The sequence below is a fragment of the Sarcophilus harrisii genome, chromosome 5, assembly GCF_902635505.1.
Source record: "Sarcophilus harrisii chromosome 5, mSarHar1.11, whole genome shotgun sequence".
NCBI classification, from domain to species: Eukaryota; Metazoa; Chordata; class Mammalia; order Dasyuromorphia; family Dasyuridae; genus Sarcophilus; species Sarcophilus harrisii.
Genome location: NC_045430.1, coordinates 18,767,398 through 18,792,215, shown reverse-complemented (window position 1 = coordinate 18,792,215; position 24,818 = coordinate 18,767,398). Strand labels below are relative to the sequence as shown.

The following is a 24,818-nucleotide window of genomic DNA, read 5'->3' as shown; positions in this document are numbered from 1 at the left end:
TTTGTACAACATCACACAGTCAGTTAAGGGCAGAATAAGATTTTAAATCTAGTTCCTCAGGAGTCTTTCCAGCATCCCATTGTCCCTGCCCCATTGGAACCCCATAACAGTTCTAGATTTTACCCCATAATACTTATGGGGGGGGGAGAAAGACTTTAGGATTGTGTCCAAGGGCATTTTACAGATGAGAAAGATGAGAGTCTGAGAGATTCATTCCCTTTATCCTAGTCCCAGGACTGGGACTCTGCAGGGCAGGCGTAGAACTTGGGCTGTGCAAAGCCAATGCTCTCCACACCAAGGTAGTCTGCCTTTGTCTCTTTTGGGCTAGGTGGCGTATCACCCTTTCCGGCACCCTTGCATCAGAGCCTGGTCCTGAGGAGTTACTAGGTGCATGAAGCTCTCTCTTTGTCTTTACCACATCCTAGTCATTTTGATGGTTTGGCAAGGAACTGCCTAACTTTCTTTCCCTTTGAATGTAGATCATTCTGAAAAAATGCAGTGTGGGGTATGATTAGCATAATTGGGATCTGGCTTGGTGCCCCCAGATGAATGAACTGGTTGGGCTGGTCCCAAGTCTGTTTTCCATCCCAGTACCTTTTAAAATAAAGATCCTTGTGATCTGGCCCCCAGCCAATTATCATAACGAAAGCAGAAAGAGAAAAATTCCCCATTATCCTAAACATTCCCTTTTTTAAAAAACACTATTTCCAATGAAATGAAGTGTTCTGCCATTATGTCTGTTTCTAAAGTATTTTTATGTGGTTTTAGGTTTGTTTTCTGTTTTTGGTGGGGTAGGCGGATCCCAACCTCTAAATTTAATTAGTATAGGATCCTTGTGCAAACTCCTTGTACCAGTAGAAATTGGCCACTTGCCTGCAAATTATAGTACTCTTAGAGAATGGTCTGACACCTTGAGAGGTTAAATGTTCTGCTCAGAGTGGCAGGATGGATCAAATGCTAGAATTGGAATTAGGAAGACCAATGTTCAAACCCATCTTTTTTTTTAAACAAGTGTTTATTAAACTCTAGCTATGTGACAGACACTATTTACAATTGACATTAGAGTTGGGAGTTCTTAATGCCAGAATCAAGGCCTATTTCTTACAGTTACTACTTATAAGATGGTGGACAAATCACTTAAATTCCCTGGCCCTCAGTTTCCTTAAAAATAGGATAAAAGGATTAAACTAAATCAGTGACATCTGAACTTCATTTTAGATCCTGTGACTAAATTCTAGTCTCTGAAGTCCTTTCTAGCCCTAGATCCTATGACCACTTTTGACCCTTTTTCTTTTTAGCAGAACTAGTATGAGACTGGAATCCTGGGGCAGAGGAGAAGCCATTAATTGCTGTCTTGAAATGAACACATGAAAATCACATGTTGAAACTGTAAAGGGACCCAGAGATGGCAGCTTCTTGGTCCAAGAGATAGCAGCAGGTGGGACATGGGTGGACACGTGCCTGGGGGAGCCAGTAGCTAAGGGATACATATTCTCAAACATGAGTCAGGTGAGGAAAAGAGAAACAGAGGTTCTGAGTGGTGAGAACTCTTTGAGATTCAGTTTCTGGAAGTATACTCAAAGTTCTGTAGGGTGCCAATGGAGAATTCCATGATGTGACAATCAATTTATAATGGTTAAACTTTTGGATGAAATTGTAGTCAGAATCGGTGTCATTTCTAGTATCCATTTGTCATTTTTAATAACTTGGTTAAATTTAGGATTAAGTTGTTTCTGTTATGTGCTATAATTTGTTTTTATTTTCTTGATTTTTGTTTATTTTTGTTTAAACTAATTCTTGTTTTGGTTGTAATGAGTGTCTGGTGATGAGTCCCCAGATAGCTGATTTAGAGACAACTACTACATCACTAACAAATATTGAACTTGTTGTTAGGATAATATGGATATATAGGCACCAAGCTGAGAGGGGCAGTCAGATAAAATGAGGAAAGAAGGAAGAAAACCAGAAAGATAGGGAGGGAGAGAGGAAAGAAGGAAGAAAGGGAGTGAAGGAAAGAGGGAGTAAAGAAGGGAAGAAGAGAGGAAGGGAGGGAGGAAGGAAGGAAGGAAGGGAGGGAGGGAGGAAGGAAGGAAGGAAGGAAGGAAAGAAGGGAGGAAGGAAGGAAGGAAGGAAGGAAGGAAGTGAAGGAAGGAAGGAAGGAAGGAAGTGAAGAAAGGAAGGGAAGGAAGGAAGGAAGGAAAGAAGGAAGGGAAGGAAGGAAGGGAAGGGAAGGAAGGAAGGAAGGAAGGAAGGAAGGAAGGAAGGAAGGAAGGAAGGAAGGAAGGAAGGAAGGAAGGAAGGAAGGGAGGGAGGGAGGAAGGAAGGAAAGGAGGAAAGGAGGAAGAAACAAGAATTTCTTAATCCTGGAAGATAGATGATATTATCTCCATTTTTCCATATGATAAACTGAGGCAGACAGAGTGGGTGGGACTAGATGGCTTCTGAGGTCCCTGCCAGCTTTGAGTCTTGGTTCTTATGGCTTGGAATAGAGAAGAAGATTTGGCAGAAAGCTGAAGAACAGTCACTGTTATATACAAGAGGGGTTAGCCTTGTTCTCTTTGGCCCCAGAGGGCAGAACCAGCAGAGCTGGCTACGGGTAACAGAGAGGCACATTTTGGTTGAAGGTAAATAAGGAAAATGGCTTTATAATGACAGCTGTTCAAAAGTAGACTGAGCTGCCTTGGGAAGAAGTAGAGTGAGTTCTTCCTCAATAGATATTTTTAAAGCAAAAGCTAAGTGGCCATTTATATGTCAGGGAGGTTATAAAGAAAATTCTTGTTCCGGCAAAGGCCGGCCCGGATGGTCACTGAAGTGCCTTCCAGCCCAGAAATTGTCTGACTCAAGTGGCCCCTTTATTAATCAATACCAGTTCGGCAGCCGCACTGAACACAATATGGCCCGAAGTTAAACAGGAACTAGATTGATTTTAGAAACCTAGTCCCAGATCAGTTACAATTCACAAATTTAAAAAGAAAAACCCAACAGCCTAGCAGCACGTGCTTTCTGACATCAGGAATCAGACCAGCAAGAAGGGCCAGTGAGTGACCTTTTGGAGAGTCAGAAACCCATTTTATGGGTAAGCAAATGGAGGCATTCTGAAAGGAAGTAATTTAAGTCCCCCTGGATGGGCAGTGAAAACTCTTAGATGATCCCTATCACCCTAAGCTTATGATTTCTCCGTTTCTTCACCAGCCTAGTGACTCTCTCAGCTCTCAAAATGTGCGATGATTAATATTCCAGAAGCATCAGACCACCGCTGACATTAAAATATGATGATGCATATGACATCTTATTGACCCCGTTGATTTGCCTATAAAGATGTCACAAGAAATGTCTCCTTACACAACCAAATATAGTCTCCAAAAAAAGCTAGGACATGGTCCTTGAATAATAGATCAATTACAGGTCTCCCACGCCCAAGCGATCTGTCATTCAAGGCTTTCTCAGATAATCATATTTTTTTACACTAAGTTTCTGGAGCTTGTTTTTTTGCAATTTCTAGGTCAATTCTTCTTAACAACCAATTATTAAGCAGCTACTATACGAGAGGCCCTGGGATGAGTGTCGAGGGGTCCTGCCAACATCCTTCATTCACCCAGGTCGCCAATCTTGGAGTCAAACCTGGAGTCTTCCCTTCTTTCTCAATAATCACAGGTGATAGTAAGATGGGTCAGTGGAGAGAACACTAAGAATCTGACCTCAGATACTTCCTGACTTTATGACCCTGGGCAAGTTGCAGCCTGTCTGCCTCAGTTTTCTCAACTGTAAAAATGGGGATAATGATAGCACCCAACTCCCAGCCTTGTCATAAGGATCAATTGAGATAATGCTTATAAAGTGCTTAGCGTGATGCTTGGTATGCAGTAGGTGTTTAATAATTGCTCATTTCTTCCCTTTGCTACATGAGATCAGTGGCCAGATCTTGTTAATTCTACCTTCTATCTTTCAAGCACATCTAGTTCTTTATAAAACCCCATCCATCTCTCCTGGAATACCACAGTAGAGCTTCTAATTAATTAGTCTCCCTGCCCCAGATGTTTCCCTTCTCCAGTCCATCTACACTGATGACCGAGTGTCATTGATAAAACATGGATTGGACCAAGTCACTTTCCTACTTTCAGAAAAACTTGCTGTGGCTCCCTAGGATAAAATGCAAAATCTTCCTCCTGGCATTTCAAGCCCTATTTCAGTATTTTCTTTTATTTCTCTTGATTCTGGTGTCACACTGTCCTGTGAATTTTTTCCCTGCCCATCATGTCATGTCTCCCATCTCCGTCTTCTGGGATAACTCGCTCCTCTTTGAATCCCCAACCTCTTTCATAGCACAGTCCATGGGACACTGCCTACATCTTGGGATGCTGTTATTATTGGTTGAAATTCTTTTTATATATGTTTTACATTTATTTAATCAATCCATCAATCATGAAGTACTTAGCATAATATTTGACACAGAGTAGGAGCTTTATTAATGTTGACTGACTGACAGTAAGCACTTATTATGCATCTACTGTGTGCCAGGTGTTGTGCTTATGTAATATTTTATTTTCCTTCCTGCCCCTCTCCCATAAAAGGTAAGCTCAGTGAGGGTAAGGACTGCTTCCTTTTTTTGTCTGAAAATTCCTTGCACATAGTGAGTACTTTTAAGTGTGAACTGACTCGTGGTATCTCATAGTATCAGAGATTTAGACCTGAAAGGATTCTTATAGATCATGTTCATTTTGCAGATGGAGAAACTGAGGCTGAGGGAAGTTAAATGACTTAGGATCCCAGCTGTAGAACTGGAAAACACCTCAGAGAGGTCATCAAATTCGATCTTTTTAACTTGACAAAGGAGGAGGCTCAGCAAAGTTAAGTAACTTCTCGAGGCTGTACATGAATTAAACAGAGATACAAAAAAAAAAGATATTTAATAAGGACCTTGGACTGTGAATTTAATAAGCACATGGAATTTCAGGAGAATTTCTAGCTCAGTACAAACACCCAAATCCATAAAAAATGACTTTCATAAACTGAGGCTATAAATTCTTAACAATAACCCCAACCAGAGACTGCTGCAGAGAAGATGCATCCAGATTGCAAATCCATTTCAGGAGGCAACATCTTATCATGGAAGGAGCAACGGGGTCGAGAGCGGTGGGTTTGAATACCCAGTTCTGTCACTTGAGCGACCGTGGGCAAGTCTGTGAGCCTCAGTTTTCTCATCAGTGAAATGGGTGGGTGGGGGGGTTGGACTGATTGATTTATAAGGTCACCTTTCGGTCCTAAAATTCTATAGGCTTATGATCCTATTATAAACACAAGAGGCTGTAAGGAGGGAGAAAGCCCCCATAACCGGAAGCATCAGAGTTGACACAAGAAAGGGAATCTCCAATGAGCTTTTGATTAGATTGTGATCCCTTTGAGGACAGGGACTGGCTTTTTGCTCCTTTTAAATTTTGTATCCCCAGTGCTGGGCGTGGTGTCTAGCACATAGTAGGGGCTTAATAAATGTTTATTGATCGACTGAGATTTGAAGAAAGATATGGATTTTGTGACGTGGAAATGAGGAAGGGGGATAAATTATGCATGGAAGATGGCTTATGGAGATGTACAGAGACAAAATATAAAAATATCTATATTTGGAAATAAAAAATGGAGATAAAATGGAGATAAAAATGTCTACATTATGACATCGGTAGAATAATCTGCAACGAGATCTATACGGCATAAACCAGATCGAGAGATTTGATTGAACCAACTTTGTCCAAAATCTGATCATTTATAACTCAGAATCTGGAGACAGAAGGAAATTTAAGCGTCTACTCACTGATTGTATAGATTAATACATAGAGGCCCAGAAATTAGGTCATTCACTTCCTAGTAAGCTCATAAGTACTTAGTCAACAAGCATTTATTATGCAACTACTGTGTGCCAGGCCCTTAGCTACATAGCAGCAACACGGAAACTTGAACCTTAATCTTCCAGCTCCTAATTCAGAACTATTTTAATTATAAGTGGTACAATGGATAGAGCAGTGGGCCTGAAGTCAGGAAGTCAAATGCTACCTCACATATTTAGTAGCTGGAGGGAGGGAGGCAGGAAGGGAGGAAAGAGTAAAGTATCCAACACAAACAAACAGGTAGGTTTTACAAAGGCACTTGAAATAGAGCCCTAATTGTTGGCGTTTGATAATTGTTTGTTTCCTATTACTAGTATGAGACCTAATTAGTCCCAGAAAGAGAACTTTTTGTTGTGTGACTGATTGAATGACTTAGTCTGCATTTCAGTTTGCTTCAGTTTCCTCATCTGTAAAATGGGGCTATTTAATAGCACTTCCATCCCAGGGTTGTTGTGAGAATCAAATGAGATATTGCATTTGATTAAGCACTTAGCGTAATGCCTGGTACATTATAAGTGCTATATTATTATTATTATTATTATTACAACTATGTCCAAAACATAATGGCACCCATTTATATAATGTTTTACATAGTTTATCTCATTAATTCTCATAGCAGCCTTGGGAAGAAGTTGCTATTATTATTATTATTATTACTACAATTATGTCTACAGCTTATGGCACCCATTTATATAATGCTTTACATAGATTATCTCATTGATCTTCATAGCAGCCTTGGGAAGAAATTGCTATTATTATTATTATTACTACTATTACTACAACTATGTCTGCAACATAATGGCACCCATTTATATAATGCTTCAAAATGGATTATCTCATTAATCCTTATAGCAGTCTTGGGAAGAAGATGCTATTATTATTTTAATATAATGGCACCCATTTAAATAATAATTTACATAGATTATCTCATTGATCCTTCTAACAACCCTGGGAAGAAGTTGCTATTATTATTATTCCCATTTCATAGCTAAGGAAACTGAGGTTCAGAGAGAAACTTCATTGATCCTAGATTTTGAATGCAATGCACACACACTCAAGAGACAGGGAGTCCAACCTTTTCCTTTTGCAAAAAAAGGAAACTGAGACCCAGATGGGTTGTCAGTTGCCCAAGGTTGGACGGGTAGAAAAGGTCAGAAAATTGGAACTGAAGTTCTCTGCCTCCAGAACTAATGTGCCCTTTCTACTGAGGTATCATGGTCCATAATTTGGTCAGGGTCAGGGACAAGATGGGAATCCTTGTATTCCTGATGCCATGTTGAACACTGAATCCAGACACATTGCCCAACCAATCAAGTTATCTCACTGGGAAGTAGAATCATGGAATCGTGGATTCAGAGTTGGAAGGGACCTTTAGAGATTACAGAGTTATTGAAAATTGAGATAGCAGTGGTTTAAGTGCCTTTTTCAGGGTCATGTAGCTACTGAGTTACTACAATGACTATGTACAAGTTCATCCCTCAATTGACATGAGCAGCCACACTCAAGGTTAACAGATTGTCAACTCTCCAAGAGACAGCTCAATATAGTAAAAACAATCATGGATCAGCAGACAGGACTTCAAATTCTGACCCTAAGCCATGTACGGCAAAAGGATTCAACTTTTCTGAGCCTCAGTTTCCTCATCTGTAAAGGAGATATAATAACATTCGCCTTTCCTGTTTATGGGGTTCAATCAAATGGATTGCAGTCTAGAACATGTTTTTTCAAGCACAGAGTGTTGATGGGTATGTGTAAGTTATTACAGGAACCAGATTTGCCCCCAATTCTTTTGTCTCATTCTCCCCAAAAGAATTTGCCACTTTATTCCCCAAATACATACAAAAATAATTTTCAACTTTTACCTTTGCAACACATTATGTTCCAAATGTTTCTCCCTCCCCAAGACAACAAGCCATCCATTATAAGTTAAACATGTGTAGAATTGTTCCATCTTTAAAAAAAAAGATGCTCTATCTCTGGACTCCAGACATTTCTCAGGCTATATTTCATGCATGGAATGGTCTCCCTCCTCGTCTCGGTCTCCTGGCTTCCTTTAAGTGGCAGCTAAAGCCCAGAACCTATAGGAAATCTTCGGTCTTCCTAAATACTAGGGACTTTCCTTTGTTAATTGCCACCAACTTATCCCATCTATCTCCCTTTTGTACATGTTGTCTTTCCCATTAGTCTGTGTCTTGTACCCTTCTTCAAATTCCCAGTGCTTAGCACAGTAGCTGGCACATAGTAGGTATTTAATAAATGCTTGGTGATTGACTTTTTCTTCTTTGGGTTGTCACTGAATCTTTGATCTCACACTCTCTCTAGTGGTTTTACAAAGGCACTTGATATACAACTCTAGTGAAAGGCGTTTGATAATTAATTGTTCTTCTCTGATGTTGCCATGAGATAATACGAGGACCCGTTTAGCTCCAGAAAGAGAATCTTATGTTGAATGACTGAGTTAGGATTAGAGCACCTTTACCGCCAGTTAAACAAGACAATGTCCCCGGTGGTCCACCCAGATGTATGGGGGAATAGCAAGGTCTTTTCCAGGGGGTGATTTTAGATGGCATTGGCCATCCATTGGGAAAAGAAGGAGAGATGACCAGGAAGGGATCTCAGTGGGATCATCTGTGAGTGTTTTGAAACAATGGAGATGAGGAGTAGCTGGTGGGCAAGGTTATTGAAATCAAGAAATGATCAATTTGAGGAAACAATTTATGTGTAGCAGTTAGGTGGCCCAGAGTGGGGAAGTCAGGAAGACCTGAGTAAAAATCTGGTCTCAGATACTCGATAGCCCAGGCAAGTCATTTAATTGCCAGCCTCAGTTTCCTCATCTGTAAAATGAGCTGGAAGAAGGAAACGACAAATCGCTTTTGTATCTTTGCCAAGAAAATCCCAAAATGGGACTATAAAGAGGCAGACACAATGGAACAACAAAAATGTATGTGTTTATTGAATATGTATTTATATATGTAATTATGGATACATTTATCTATATGTTGTATGTGTATGTATATGTATATACACATGTATATATACATACACATGTACATATATGTATATACAATACACACATGCAATTAACATATAGCTAGGTATCAATTAGTGAGAATAATGAATCCTGGGAAGTATTTACATAATTTGAATCTTCATTATATATTTCCATTGGGCTGAAACCAATTACCATATTTTACATATAATTATACCTCAAGTACTTTGAATTCAAATAATACAAACTGCTTCAAGAGACCTATCTGGGGAGCCAATCTGTGATTTTATTAAAAGAGGGAGTTTCTGCTACAGAAATCCACTCTCTCAGTGAAGAACACTAATCTTAATTGCTAGGATGCAGAGAGATAAAGTGACAGATCCAGGGTCACATATATAGTACACATCAGAGGCGAAACTTGAATCCAGGTCTTCTTGACTTGGAGCACAGGTCAGAAAATGTTTATCCCCAGAAGGGACTTATAAAAGCAACTTGGATGAGTTCAGTGCATTTACATGTGCTCATGCAAATATACACTCATACGTATACATATGAATATGTTTATATGTTTGTATATTTTTTATTATATATTATATAATATATACATAATCGATGGTGTTCATTGATGTTCTAAATCTCTAGTTGAGAGGATTTGGGGGGACAACACATCAGGCACAATACTGTTAGAGGATGCTGTGAAATTGTCTAGAATAAAGGGCTAAGTTTTATGGAACAGGAGTTAGGAAAAACACCATATAGAGGGAGAAATTGAGTTATGGAGGCAGGAAGGAAACTGAGGTAACTGCAGGAGAATTTCAGTTGAGGAGTATTAGGAGATAAAAGGATCCTCCAGACATTTTCTCAGGCTATATTTCACGCATGGAATGGTCTCCCTCTTCATCTCAGTCTTCTGGCTTCGTTCAAGTGGCAGCTACCCAGAACCTATAGGAAATCTTTGGTCTTCCTAAATACTAGGGACTTTCCTTTGTTAATTGCCACCATCTCTCTCCCTTTTGTACATTTTTCCTTCCCCATTAGGCTGTGTCTTGTACCTTTTTTCAAATTCCCAGTGCTAAGCACAGTAGCTGGCACATAGTAGGTATGTAATAAATGCTTGTTGATTGACTTTTTATTTTTTGTGTCGTCACTGAATCTTTGATTTCACTTATAGAGCTACTCTCTCTAGTGGTTTTCCAAAGGTACTTGATATACAACCGTAATGGCGGGCGTTTGATAATTAATTGTTCTTCTTTGATGTTGCATTTCTTTGCCTTGGAGAGGCAAGAGACTACAAGGGCAGGATGTCACATGCACTGTCAGACCTGATTGCTGTGTCCATGTATTTTCCTTAACTGTCTTTTTTCCTTCTTCCTTTCCTTCCCTCCTTCCCTCTTTCCTTCTTCCCTTCCTCCTTTCCTTCTTTCCCTCCTTCCCTCCTTCCTTCCTTCCCTCCCTCTTTCCTTCCTTTCCTTTCTCCCTCTGTCCCTCCTTCCTTTCCTCCTTTCCTTCCTTCCTTCCTTCCTTCCTTCCTTCCTTCCTTCCTTCTTTCTTTCTTTCTTTCTTTCTTTCTTTCTTTCTTTCTTTCTTTCTTTCTTTCTTTCTTTCTTTCTTTCTTTCTTTCTTTCTTTCTTTCTTTCTTTCTTCCTTCCTTCCTTCCTTCCTTCCTTCCTTCCTTCCTTCCTTCCTTCTTCCCTTCCTTCCTTCCTCTCTTTTTTCCTTCCTTTCTTCTTCTTCCCTTCCTTCCTTCCTCCTTTCCTTCCTTTTGTCCTTTCTTTCTTTTCAAAGAGGGAGGGAGGTGACAGAAATCATGATATATATGAACCAAAAGCATCACTAAAACATCAATTTTTAAAATAGTTAAATAATTCATTTTTTGAATTTGGAAAAATAACCTTTCTCTCTTGTTTTGTTCTTTCTCTTTCCCCCCCTTCCTGTTCTCATGATTCCAGGCGTCCTCTGCCTGCCAGACAGCCTGACCCTTCACCGAGACCCCCAGAGACCAAACAAGCCCGGAGAACTGCCCATGTTCAGCCAGTCAGAGCTAAGGACCATCGAACAATCCTTGCTGGCCACCCGAGTAGGCAGCATTGCAGAACTGAGTAAGTAAAGGAGGGACTCAGTTTCCTTCCAAACTAGCCAAATCTCTTTTTTGTCTTGTTGCAGCCCCTCAGAATGCCCGTATTCAGAGTGTAGGGCCAGGAGGGGGTATTTAAAGCAATGAATTAATCAGCTTCTATTTGTGGGCCTCTTATAAACAAAGAACTGTGGGAGATAATAATAACAGATTCTCATATAGTCTCTTCAAATTTTCAAAGCAATTTATAAACATTATGTCATAAGGTTATAGACTGAGGCTAGAAAGGACATCAGAAGTCAAAAATCCAATCCCCTTATTTTACAGATGAGAAATCAGTTGGATCTCAGAGAAATTAAATTATTTTCCCAAGGATACACAGTAAGTAAGGGTTCAAGGCAGAAAATTAGCCCAGATCTTCCTTATCCCAGGTCCAGTTCAATATTCCCTCTCACTGGAGCCTCACAAGTTTCCTTCATGAAAAGGTTGGGCTTAAAAAGATGTGATGGGCAGCTAGGTGGCACTGCATTAGAACACTAGGCTTGGAATCAGGAAGACTCGTCTCTCTGAGTTCAAATCTGCCCTTAGACACTTATTAAATGTGTGACTCCAGGCAATCCACTTACCTCAGTTTCCTCATCTGGAAAATGAGCTGGAAAAGAAAATGGTAAATCACTTGAGTATTTTTGCCAGATGAGGTCACAAAGAGTTGGACATAACTGAAACAAATGGACAACAAATTAATGGATGTATAAGAGGTCAATAAAACAGAAGGGGATCATTCTTGGCATAGGAAAGAATATCCTGAGCAAAGGAGAAGCATGTGGAAGAGACAGAAAAGGTCTTGAAAGAAAATAATAGGAGATGTGGCTGGAAAAATGGAATAGCACCCACATTGTAGAGTGCCTTAAATGCTAAGCTGAAGAACCTCAACTTTCTCAGAAGGCAGAAAAGAATAAAAATTTTGAGAAAAGGGATGAGGTGACCAAGTCTATGTAATAAAAAAGCACATGTTTTCTTCCTGTGTACAAAAGCATTTGGAGAAGTTATTTTTGTAGTGGCAAAGAACTGGAAACTAAGGGAGTTCCCATTCACTGGGAAATCGCTGAACAAATTAGTATACGTGAAATTTTGATAAAATATTATTGTGCCACAAGAAATGGAGAAAGGAGTAGTTTCGGAGAAAACCTGGAAGGATGTGTATGAACTGATGCAGAAGGAAGTGAGGAGAACAACTTAGGATAACAACACCCTAAAAAGGAGCAACTTTCAAAAACTCAAGAAATCCAATCAATATACTGATCACCCATGATTCCCAAGGATATTCTTTCATTATCCCTTCAGGGCTCCTCAACATGCTACCTACTTTTCTGACTGGCCAAGATAAAGAAACTCAAATTGTTTTTACTTAAGATCCCATTGCTTGGTTGGTAATTAAATGGTGCATTAATTCCTAATGAAATTGGAACATTGATCCCAAGGATAGAGTAAGCTTACGGGAATTTACTCCTAGTACAAGATTATCTCTGTACCTTAGGTTACAAGGGTCCTTGAACTTCTTTCTCAGTGGGCTAGCTATGTAGATGGATGGATAGATTAATGGATGGATGGATGGATAAACAGGTAAACATATAGACGGATAGATACAGATTAACAGATAGGTAAATGAGTAGGTATAGATTGGAAGTAGTTAGACACCCATATGTAAAGAGATACATAGATAATCCTCGTGTGTGTGTGTGTGTGTGTGTGTGTGTGTATACACACACACATATATCTATGTGTGTGTATATATATATATATATATATAAAATGAGTAGACCTCAGTTCTTGGTGTGTACACACATACACAATCATATACTTCATATATATTTATTTATTTCTTATTATATTATGTTATATTATAGAATCTTATAAAGGATCTCAGTATCCCCCAAATCAGATATTCACATAGTCCTAAAGTTAGAATCTCATTAGTCTGTGAGCTCCTTGGTGGGAGACCATCTTTTCCCTTTCTTTATATCCCCAGCAATGAGCACAGTTCCTGGCACATTGTTGATGCCTGATAAGTGCTTATTGCTGACCTGATCAGAAGAGATCTTAGACCTCTAATCCAGCGAGTACACAAACTGCTTGCCTAGGCGGTGTGTCAAGGGCAAGGAAGAAGTCCAAGAGCGCTCCAAGCATATGGTGATACCATCCTCCAGGACCATTGTTACTGTACTGTGAAACATTGATGGATCTGCAGCTTCACCGATGTGGAAATGCCTTCCAGGGGGACCTATTAGAACCCTTCTGTGCGTTTTCATTCTCTGTAATTCTTGTCCACCTCTTTCTGAGAGCCCTATCTAGGGGATCTCCCCGTGTCATGAAATCCTTGGGCTCACAGGATTAGTGCTTATGGCCGGAAGGGTCTTCCAAGCCTTTCTGCTCCGGATCTCTCATTTAATGGGAGAGGAAACCGATATTCAGTGCCTTCTCCAAAGGCATCCGGGTCATAGGAGACCAACTTGGCATCTGAACCCCTGAGCTCCTAACTGCAGAGCCACAATTCTTTACCTAGGACCCTCTTCCTTCCTCTGATTCCCTGGATATTTCAGAGTTGCCATCCCTGGGCTGACTCCCTCCCTTATATTATATGAATAAGAGACAGACAGAGACAAAGAGAGAGGGGGAGAGGGAGAGACAGACAGACACAGACACAGAGACAGAGAATCAGAGAGACAGAGAGAGATGGGGGGAGAGAGAGAGAGAAACAGAAAAAGAGAAAGGGGGAGAGGGAGACACAGACAGAAACAGAGAGTCAAAGAGACAGAGAGAGACAGAGACAGTGAGGGAAGGAGAAAGGGAAAGAGGAAGTGAAGGAGAGAAAGGGGGAGGGAGAGAGAGAAGGAGGGTAGAACAGAGGGAGAGGGAGGGATGAAGGGAGGGAGGGAAGCAGAGAGGAAGAGGGAAAGAAGGGAGGGAGAGATAGAGATGGAAACAGAGACAGAAATAGAGAGCAGAGAGACAAACAGAGACAGAGAAGCAGAGGTAGACTGAGAGATACTGAGATGGAGATTGGAAAGCGAGAGCAAGAGAGAGAGAGACAGAGGGAGATAGAGAGAGAGAGAGAGAGAGAGAGAGAGAGAGAGAGAGAGAAGAGGTGAGAGAGGGGGAGGAAGGAGGGAAGAAAGAATGAGAGAGACAGAGAGAGAGAGGAGAGAAAGGAGAGACAAAGAGAGACAGAGAGAGAGAGAGAAAGAGACAGAGACAGAGGGAGACAGAGAGACGACAGAGAGAGAGGAAAAGGGAGAGGGAGGGGAAGAAAGGGGAAGAAAGGGGGAGATAAAGGAGGAGAGAGAAGGGGAGAAGGGGGAAAAGAAGGAGAGAGAGGGAGAGAAGGGAAAAGAGGGGAAAGCAGCAGTTATTTTAAAACTCTTGAAGGAGGTGATTCAAGAGGTGAGGAAAAGGGAAAGGTCAGAGAGCAGGGAAAGAAGGAACCTTAGACTTCTAGCACCAAAAGTGTGACTGTGACTAGGAGAAGGAAAAATCATAGAACCTGTTGGGAAAGATTCTCATCCCCCACTTACCCAACATGGAGACAAAAAGCAATCTTCTCTGGTTTGCTTTCCCTGGGGTAAATAAGCACTGGGTGAGCCCCCACCCAAGATAATGTTTAGGCTTTGTGGAGGATTCCAGAAAAGCAGCAAGGAGCTCACGATCTGCCTGCATGGTTAAGGCTACAGATGGGTGAAAAGATATCAGATGATATGAGGCAGTACATGATAAGTAACTTAAGGTAATCTAGCAGAACCAGATCATGAAGCGAAAACTGGAATAAATTGGACCAATTTGCTGAATCATGAACTGATTTGAAATTTGATCTGCAGAAATAGAGTATATCGGAGGTGAGACAAGCGGTAGAGCAGGGAAAGTCCCTGTTGGAAGGGACCGGGGAGCCCAAGAACAGAAAATGTCATAGATGGAAGAGTTGTGAGAACTTAGAAAGAAAAGAAAGAAGGAAAAAGGAAAAAAAGAAAATTATATATTAGTGTACATAACAGAAAAGAAAAATAATCTTTGATATAAATTGTAATAACCCAGCGTACAGAGTAGGTCTTTTCAGTATAAACAAAACTTGTCTATTATATGCATTTACTAAACTTCCAAATAAATCAATCTTTGAACCTACAGAGCCCTCAACAATGGGCACAGTGTTGGAGCTGGGAAGTCCTTTAGTGATCCTTTAGTCCGACTACCCAATTTCATGGGAATTAGCTCAGGGTGCCGTGCCAAGGTCAGGTATTGAGCCAGCTGTGTCCCTTATCCCTTCTTAACTTTTTTGAATTGAAATTGAATCTTTCTAATACCATGGAGGTTGGGGAGAAAAATAAAAACAGCAGGTCATCATTCTGTCATTTTATTTGGCTCAAGCCCCCAGGTAACCCACAAGTTACATCACAATTGAGGCAGGGAGAGGGCAGCTGTGACTTAGCTGTGTGAACATTATCAATTCACCTATAATTTCTCTGTGCCTCAGTTCTCTCATCTGTCCGATGGGTATGATAAAATGACTCACACTGCCTAACTTTCTTGTAAAGGAAATACTTTCTGGGGCAGCTAGCCCTGAAGTTAGGAAGGACCTGAGTTCAAATCTGGTCTCAGATATTTAACACTTCCTAGCTGTGTGACCCTGGGCAAGTCACTTAACCCTAATTGCTTCGGCAAAACAAAGACAAAAAAACCTCAAACAAACAAAAGAAAATACTTTATAAACCCCAAAGGATTACAGATGAACTAGTTGTTATTATTGGTTCATGATTGAGTTGGCATCAATGTGTGTGTCTCTGCACCAATGACACAGGGAAATTGGTGTTCAGGCTTCCTACCATGACTGCTAGTCTTAATTGAAGACTTGAATGCATGAATGATAATGGATAATCAGTTTTTTGCATCCTCTTTTTGCTACATCAGCTGTTTTCTCAATCTTCTTGAGAACATTTTTAATGCAAAAAAATTTTCAGTCGGTATCTCTCCCTCGCCTCCATAATAATAATTGGACTATTAGGATTCATTGGTTGAGAAAATATATGACTGAAGGTCATAGTTTATATGTTGCCTGATGTTGCTGAACTAATTTTTTTCTTTTCTTTCTTTTTAGTCTTTGTTTCAACTTCCTAGGAAGAGAAGAAGGGAGGGATACATTCAGAAATGGAGATGATAGAAAAAAAATTTAAACAGGAATAAAAACAATATTTTTAAAAGAAAATATATGATTAGATAAAGATCATGGTGATAACTCCATGACCTCTTCAGGAGGCTAGGATGCATAGGCTGGACATCACTCTCCACACAGGAGGGTCTTAATTCCCTTCCAAAGGCAAATGTCTGCCATCTTGGCGTTTAGAGCAAGAGTTCCTCCTCTGGATAGATTTGAGGACATCTGTGAACTTGGACATGAACTTATTTTAACTAACCTTGAACTAAGATTTGGCATTTCCTTCAATCATGATTTTTTAAAAGTTATTCTGAGAGGTTAATTTTACCTTTTATCTAAATCCGATTTTTCTTGTGCAGCAAAATAACTGGACATGTAGACATATATTGTATTTAACTTATATTTTAACATATTTAACATGGATTGGTCTACCTGCCATCTGGGGGAGGGGGTGGGGGGAAGGAGGGGAAAAGTGGGAACAGAAGGTTTTGCAAGGGTCAATGCTGAAAGATTACCCATGTATATAACTTGTAAATAAAAAAAAATAAAAATTAAAAAAAAGTTATTCTGAGAAGAGATCCCTAGGATTCACTAGATTGATAACAAAAATAAATCAAGAACAACACTTGATTTGGAGGAATATTCAGAGCCCTCAGTCCAATTCGTCATTTTTCAGATGAGGAAACCGAGTCTCATCCAAGAAATAAGTGGTCAAGCCAGACTCAAAGCCAGTTCCTCTGGGTCAGCATCTTTTAAATGTTACATGGCCACAAATCAAGGAACTGGCAGAGCCCAGAGCTGACCCCGGTTGCCAGCCTCCAATCCACTGCTTTCCACGGCTCCCAGCAGGGAGAAGCTGCCCTTAGTTCCCTATTCCAGTCCCCCCAGGCCCATCCCCACAGCTAACCAGCCAAGAGAGAAGAGGGAAAGGTTTTTAGCTGCTCCTGGTCAGGATTTCCTGTTTAAGATGCAAATTGGCTGATTCTGAGATTTCCTGTCATCTCCATTTACAGGATGCTCGTTCCTCTCTCCTTCTCTGCCCCGCTGCGCAGCCCAGCTGCCTGGGCAGATGTGCATGGGGCCCTGCAGCAGCGGCTGCTCAGAGGCCGGGGCCTCCCAGGGCCTCCCAGGGCAACCGGTCATGCTTGGCTGCAGGCCCCACGCTGCTCAGCTGCCATTTGCATTCTCCGCTCTCCTACTTTTTATCCTTGCTTTCCCTCTTCCCTCATCCCTGCCCATAGGGAAAAAAACCCCCAACAACCTGACCTCTTTAATCTGAGGCTAATTTTCATCATTATGCATTTAATGTGGATCTCTTTGGTTTCTTTCTTGGACATCAGAGAGAACGTAAAGAGCTTTAGAGACTGTCTCATTCGGGTCCCTGTGGCCATCGGGGGAAGCCCAGTGGATCTCTTCTCAGAATATTGTTTAATTCTCAGTCTTTTTTTCCTTCTTAATAGTTTTTTTTTAATTTTCCAAATACATGCAGAGATAGTTTTCCAAGATTCCCCTTTGCAAAACCTCATGTTCCAGATTTTTCTCCCTCCCTCCCTCTCCCCTAGACAGCAAGCAATCCAATATAGGTTAAACATGTGCAAGAAGCATCTATATTTTTAAATTTTTCAATACTATTTTCTTTTCCCAAATACATGCAAAGCTAGTTTGCAAAACCTTGGGCTCCAAATGTTTCTCCTTCCTTCCTCCTTCCCCAAGACAGCAAAGCAACCCGCTACAAGTTAAACATGTGCAGAATTGCTCCATCTTAAGAAAGATGCTCCATCTCCAGACTCTTGGCATTTTCTCTGGGTGCACTTCTTGGTTGGAATATAGATTAAACATGTATAAAAAAATAACATTTTTTTTTACAGTTTCCAATACTTTTTTATTTTTCCCAATACATGCAAAGCTAGTTTTCAGCATTCACCTCTGCAAAACCTTGTATTCTAAGTTTTTCTCCCTCCCCACTCCCTTTCTTCCTCCCTAAGCAAGCAATCTGACATAAATTAAACATGTGCAAGAATAATATATTTTTTAAATTTTTCAATGATATTTTATTTTCCCAAATACATGTAAAGATAGTTTTCATCATTCGTTTTTTATTAAAGCTTTTTTATTGACAAAACATATGCATGGGTAATTTTTGACCCTTGCAAAACCTTCTGTTCCAAATTTTCCCCTCCTTCCCATCATCCTCTCCCCTAGATGGCAGGTTGACCCATACATGTTAAATTTGTTAAAATATACATCATTCATTTTTGTAAGACTTTGTGTTCCAGATTTTTCTCTCTCTTTCCTTTACCTCCCCCATCCTTAAGACCGTAAGCAATCTGGTTTATGTTAAATACGTGTAATTGAGAATGATATTTTTAAATGAGTAACATCAAATATATAAGTTTACAAAATAAACTAATTATATTGAAATGAAGGCAGCAAAATTTTATAAAAAAAAAACTTTACAGTCTCCTGGTTAATAACCTCTGATCAATTCCAATCTCTTTAAATGAGGAGGCAAGATAGGACAAAGGATCTATTTAAAGACACTTGGTGAATCGGTGATGGAGATAAGGTTAGAACTGAGATGTTCTGTGGCAGCCCTGAAGTCAGGAGGACCTACGTTCAAATCTGGCCTCAGACACTTAACACTTCCTAGATGTGTGACCCTGGGCAAGTCACTTAACCCCAATTGCCTCAGGGAAGAAAAAAAAAGAAGAAGAAGAACTGAGATGTTCTGACTCTGGTCCAGGGATCCTTCCTTTGTACACAAAAAGCTGCTGTACCTCACTACTAAGAGTTTGTGTTTTGAGAATTGAGATATTGTGCCCTTAAACAAATCTATCAGCATTTATCAGGCACTAATATATCCTAGGCATTGTGCAGACAAATCTAGAAGGAAGCAAACTTTTATTAAGTGTAAATGTTATTGTAGTTGATCCTCCAAAACAACCCTATTATTATCCTCAGTGTCCTCATCTGTAAAATGGGAATAATAACAGCACCTACTTCTCAGGATTGTTTGGAGGATCAGCTTTTACTCAGCTGCTAAGTATCTGAGGCTGGATTTGAACTCAGGTCCTCCAGGACATGTACCTATCCACTGTACGTCCTTCTCCACATAATAGACTCTTAATCAATGCTAGTTGATTGACTCACTGCCAAAGGGGTTCCCATCATAAAAAAGATGAAGAACTCCTGCTCTAAAGGAATTCTGCCAAACCCCACTGAGCTCAGTGCTTTTGTAAGAGACTCTAGGTCCATTTTTGTCTATCAGTGTTAAACCCCAGAGCCCCTAATAGCAGTGGTGGTCAGGCTGGGGATGGAGCAGTCATTCCTCTGGGTCCTCTGTTTTTCTTTCACTTTGTGCTCCTCCTTCTAGCAGTCCCTTTTTTGTTGTTATAAGAGAAGAGGATGAGAAGAGGAAATAGAGAAAACCAAATGGGAGCCATTAGGGGTGACATGGGAGAAAGAGGGGAGGGAAAGGAGTGAATGTGGGAAGAAAAAAGGAAGAGACAAGGAGGAGGCTGGGAAACAGAGAGGATCTATCTGACACTTATTAGGCAAGCCATTTAACTGGTCTCTGTCCCCCAACTCTTTATTTTCACCGACTGTGCCCCAGGCCTAAAATGATCACTCTCCTGGTCACCAAATCTGAGTTCCCCTGGCTTCTTTCTAATCTCAGCAAAAACCCTGCTTTCCTTTCCCAGCTCTCCCCACTCCACTGTATTGCTACTACCTTCTCTCCAAGACTGGCTCCAATCTACCTTATTTATGTCATGGTTCAGCCATTTTCAACCGTGTCTGATCCTTCATGATCCCGTTGGGGTTTTCTTGGCAGAGATACCGAAGCGGTTGGCCGGTTTCTTCTCCGGCTCATTTTACAGATGAGGAAACTGAGGAAAGTGACTTGCCCAGGTCACACAGCTAGTAAATGTTAGTGTTAGAGTATTTGAGTATTTGCTGGAAAGGGTATCACTGGTATCCCTCCAAGAAAACCTCAGAGGAGATCAGATACAACTGAAGACAACAAAAATAATGGGACACTTGAAGTAGTGATCTCCCTGTTCCTGAGAGTATTTAAGGACAAGTATATAATTAGACTTGGTGAGTCTCTAAGATCCAAGATTTTGGGTTTCTGTATATAACTATTTTATATTTTAAAATCCAGCATATTTCCCCCATCCCTCATGCCCCTTGCCCATATGTCCTAATAGAGAATGTCATTTAGAGATAAAATTATCCCACCGGACAGGAGCCTTGGAGAACATCCCAGTGGAATTGCTTTGGGGGCTTAGGGCCTCTCTCCCCCTCTTTCCCCACAATCCTTTGCATTTCAAGCTCTTTCCTTCCAACCCATTTCTGGCCCTGTATTATCCCTGAAGGACGCCCTGTGTGTTACTGTCCATCAGAAGTTCTTAGCTTTCACTATAATACCTACAGCCCGACTTATCACAAAATAAATACCTTCGGCCCGAGGAAAGCAGGATTTTTCTGGCACTAAAAGATGTACGTTCATACAAAGCAATATTAGAAAGTGTCCATCTTCCTTCATCCCAGCCTGCCTTGTCTAGGAAAGACTAATTTCAGGAAAGAACCCTATGTTTAGAATTGGAATTGTGACTCTGACCTTTCCTGGCCGTGTGACCTTGGAAAAAATTATTTGGCTGTTCTTATTTCAGCTTTTAAAGACAGCCACAGATATGCAAGGATAGTTAGGTGGTACAGTGAATAGTGCTGGGCTTGGAGTCAGGAATATTCATTTTCATGAGTTCAAATCTGGTCTCAGATACTAGCTGTGTGACCTTGGACAAGTCACTTTAACACTATTTGACTCAGTTTCCTCATCTGTAAAATGGACTGAAGAAGGAAATGAAAAACCATTCCAGTATTTTTCACACACACATAAATGACCTCTAATTTCATAACATAAAGAATTGTTGGGTAAAGCTGACAGAAGTCCTGGATTGGAGTTTCTGAGAAGTATCTTGCACCTCATTTTTGATGGCTCATCTTTAGTCACTCCAGAGTTAACTCATTTTTAGCTTCATCCCATTGGCTCCCACCTCCCAACCCCATCATATACTCTATAGTATCTGGTTGGTAGGAGTTTCTATCTGGTTATTGTTTGGTGCCCACAAGATCTTCCCATTAGAGTTTCATGAGAGCTCAGGATCAGGAAGCTCCCACTGCATGCAGGGCCATCTCCAGCCATCCTGATCTATATCTGGCCACTGGACCCCAGATGGCTTGGAGGAGAAAGTGAGACAGGTCACTTAAATCTAATTCACTTGCATGTCACGGCATCCCCTCCCTGATGCCATGGTCCTCTTGGAGGATGAAGGACTAAACAATAACAACAAGTTGGGAAGGAAAACTTGGAGAGCATCTAGTGAATTGTGATTTTCACAGCATCCCTGTCAAGTGGTCTCCCCATGTGGAAAGCTGACCCTTTCCATCTTGTGTAATGGGGGAAGGAAAATCTTGAAAACAAAGTATGGGGGCACAGTAAAGGGGAAAACTAGATCAGCACTTACCTAGGGCTTTCACGCAATGGTTATAAATCCCTTACACAGAAGTGATTACAAGGAGACCCTTCTCCAGACCCCACCCACCTTCCCCTAAACTTTTCCCATGGGAGACTCCTTATCCTCTCTAAATGAGACATTTTTCTCACGATCTTAAAATTGTATAATTCAAAGGACAAAGGCAAAGTTTTATAAGCCAATGAATAGTAACCAAGAAGTCAGGAGAGCTGGACTCAAGTTCCAGCTCTGTTGGGAATTTGCTGTTGGCAGTCGAGCTCCGTCTATAAACATTAATTAAGCTCCAATGTGACCTCAACTTATTGCTTCAATTCTCTGAATTGGATCTTGTATTTCCTGAGCTGGGATTTTGGAAAATATAATCTTAAAAAAATCTTCGTAGATAAGACGGCTCCCTATATTTGCTTGGTGACCTCAAAAGGATTTGGTGGAAAGGATACCAACACAGGGGACCAAGGATCTGAATTTAGATCCTACCTCTGGCTTTTACTCTCTATGTAACCCTCAATTTCCTCATCTATAAAATAAAGGGGTTGGCATAGATGGTCTCTAGGTTGATGTCCTTGTGATTTAATTCCTATCTCTTGCACTTATTATCTAAGTGACCTTGTATAAATCAGACTCCCTGGACCTCAGTAAACCAATCTGTAAAATAAGGTCCCTTCTAGCTCCAGGCCCATGACCATTCATCTGCTTTCTTCCCTCAGGTGACCTGGTATCCAGAGCAATGCATCACCTGCAGCCACTCCATGCCAAGCAGCATGGCAACGGGACGCCCATGCACCACAAACAGGGGGCACTGTATTGGGAGCCCGAGGCGCTGTACACCCTCTGCTATTTCATGCACTGCCCCCAGATGGAGTGGGAAAACCCCAACGTGGAACCATCCAAAGTCACCCTCCAGATCGAAAGGTAAGAACTGCCTCTTTTTGGGGTGGAGGTGGGAGTGATGGGATCATGTTCGCTCTTTCATGGCCCTACCCTGGGCAGTTATGAGCCTCAGGTGATGATAAGAAGGAAGGATGGAAGGATGGAAGGATGGAAGGAAGGAAGGAAAGAAGGAAGGAAGGAAAGAAGGAAGGAAGGAAAGAAAGAAGGAAGGAAGGAATGAGCAAGGAGGATGGAAGGAAGGAAGGAAGGAAGGAATGAGCAAGGAGGATGGAAGGAAGGAAGGAAGGAAGGAGGAAGGAAGGAAGGAAGGAAGGAAGGAAGGAAGGAAGGAAGGAAAGAAAGAAAGAAAGAAAGAAAGAAAGAAAGAAAGAAAGAAAGAAAGAAAGAAAGAAAGAAAGAAAGAAAGAAAGAAAAGAAGGAAGGAAGGAAGGAAAGAAGGAAGGAAGGAAGGAAGGAAGGAAGGAAGGAAGGAAGGAAGGAAGAGAGATACAAAGAAAGAAAGAAAAGAACTGTACACAAATGCAGGAGTGTGTGTATATGAGTATGAGTATGTGTATAAGGCTATGAGTGGGTGTAAGAGTGCATGAGTGCATGTGTGTGTGACTGTGTAAATGTGCATGTGAGTGTGTGTATGAATAGGTAAGGGGGAGTGGGAAATGAGCCTTGCTGCCCCCCACACACACCAGCCAGTGTTATTTTTCACCGAAGGGTTTTATGGACTTTGCCAGAGCCAGGCACCCGAGTCAGCTTTCCCTTGTTAAAGCTTTTCCAGACCTTTGGCTTCCATCGCTGAAGCTCCTCGGTGCTTGCGATTCCTCTCAGGCAATTGTGTTTTCTTTTCATGTCTGAAAGAAAAAACATACATGCATGTGTGCACACACATAGCCCTTGGAGAAACTGTTTAAAAAAAAAAAAACGTGATCTGGAATTGGGGCCCATCCCAAATGCAGAACTCTCCTTGGTGATGGAGGCGGGGGCTGCTGCCCCACGGGCGGCTTCCCGCCTGCCCAGGGTTCTTTGGGCTGGGTCAGCAGGTCTTAGATGTGTTCTATCCTTAGTTCCCAATTAGCCACTGAAACACTTGCCAGTAAAACATCTCCAGAAGCTGTGAGCCGAACGATGCTGGTTCGATCCATCCATCCGTCCATTCATTCAGCAGGCATTTATTGAGATAGTCCAGTGGTTAGGTACAAAGGTACAAAGCATGGCATCTGTGGGGAGGGGATGGGGAACAGAGCATGGACTGGGAGTCAGGAAGCTCCGAGTTCCAATGGTCAGACGCTTACTGGATGATGGACCCCAGCCAAGTGACTCAATCTCTGTCTGCCTCAGTTTCTTCATCTGTATAATGGGATAATAGTAGCACCTCCCTCCCAAGTGAGGAGAGTTTGAATCCCGGCTCCGAGATGAGTTGGGTGATTCTGGACAAGTCATCGAGTCTCTGTTTTCTCATCTGTAAAATGGAGCCGATCGCACCACAGTTGCCCTTCTAGGTGGGGTTGGGAAGAATGGCCTCTCCCAGCCATGAGGAATAAGAGAAATGGTGCCGTTTTTCTGAATTTAAGCAGAAAGATAAAGTAACTCAGCCAGTGAGAGGCAGCTTGGCTCCCTGGGTAGAATGCTGAAGCAAATCCTGTCAGACGCCAGATGTATGAACTTGCACAAGTCACCTCCCTGAGCCTCGGCCTTTTCATCTGCCAAAGGAATGGACCAGATGCCTCCCAGGCCTAGATCTGGAGTTCTACAGCTGTAGGGTCTCCGCCAGGATCTGTCCCAACTTGCCTGATTTCTAGCTCAGGACTGTTTCCACCGGGCAATCCCAGAACGAGATGAAAGATGGGGAAATAAAAGTGCATCGTGTTCAGAGAGCCTGGGGCAGCTGCAAACCCAAGGCAAAAAGCAGAACATAATGAGCGTCCCTTGGTTATTCTAACACATAACACTGATAGCCAATTAGTGTCAAACTGACAAGAAGGGAAGATAAGGCAAGAGTTGACAAGTGCGTGCCCAGGAGCACATAATCACCCAAGATCCTTCTGCAGTAGGGCTCCTAAAGACTTCCCCTCCTTGCAAGATACGTTCTGGGGCTTTGGATTCACCTACCCAGGACCTCATCACAGAGTCAAGGGATGAGCCTGACCACAGCTGGCGGCCGGCCTCCTTCCCAACCTTCAGACTTCACATCACTCCTAGCTTCTTTTCTGGTCAAATCAATCTGGCTCAGCAAGCATTGAGCAAGCACCTACTA

General features: G+C 41.5%; 1 protein-coding gene across 1 annotated transcript in view; it reads left to right on the top strand.

Moving 5' to 3' along the window:
* Positions 1–24,818, top strand: part of BTBD11 (BTB domain containing 11) — a 322,211-nt gene that overhangs the window by 207,677 nt on the left and 89,716 nt on the right. The window contains 2 exon segments of the mRNA XM_031938943.1: positions 10,818–10,967; positions 22,387–22,591. Of these exon segments, the coding sequence (XP_031794803.1) occupies positions 10,818–10,967; positions 22,387–22,591 (355 nt within the window).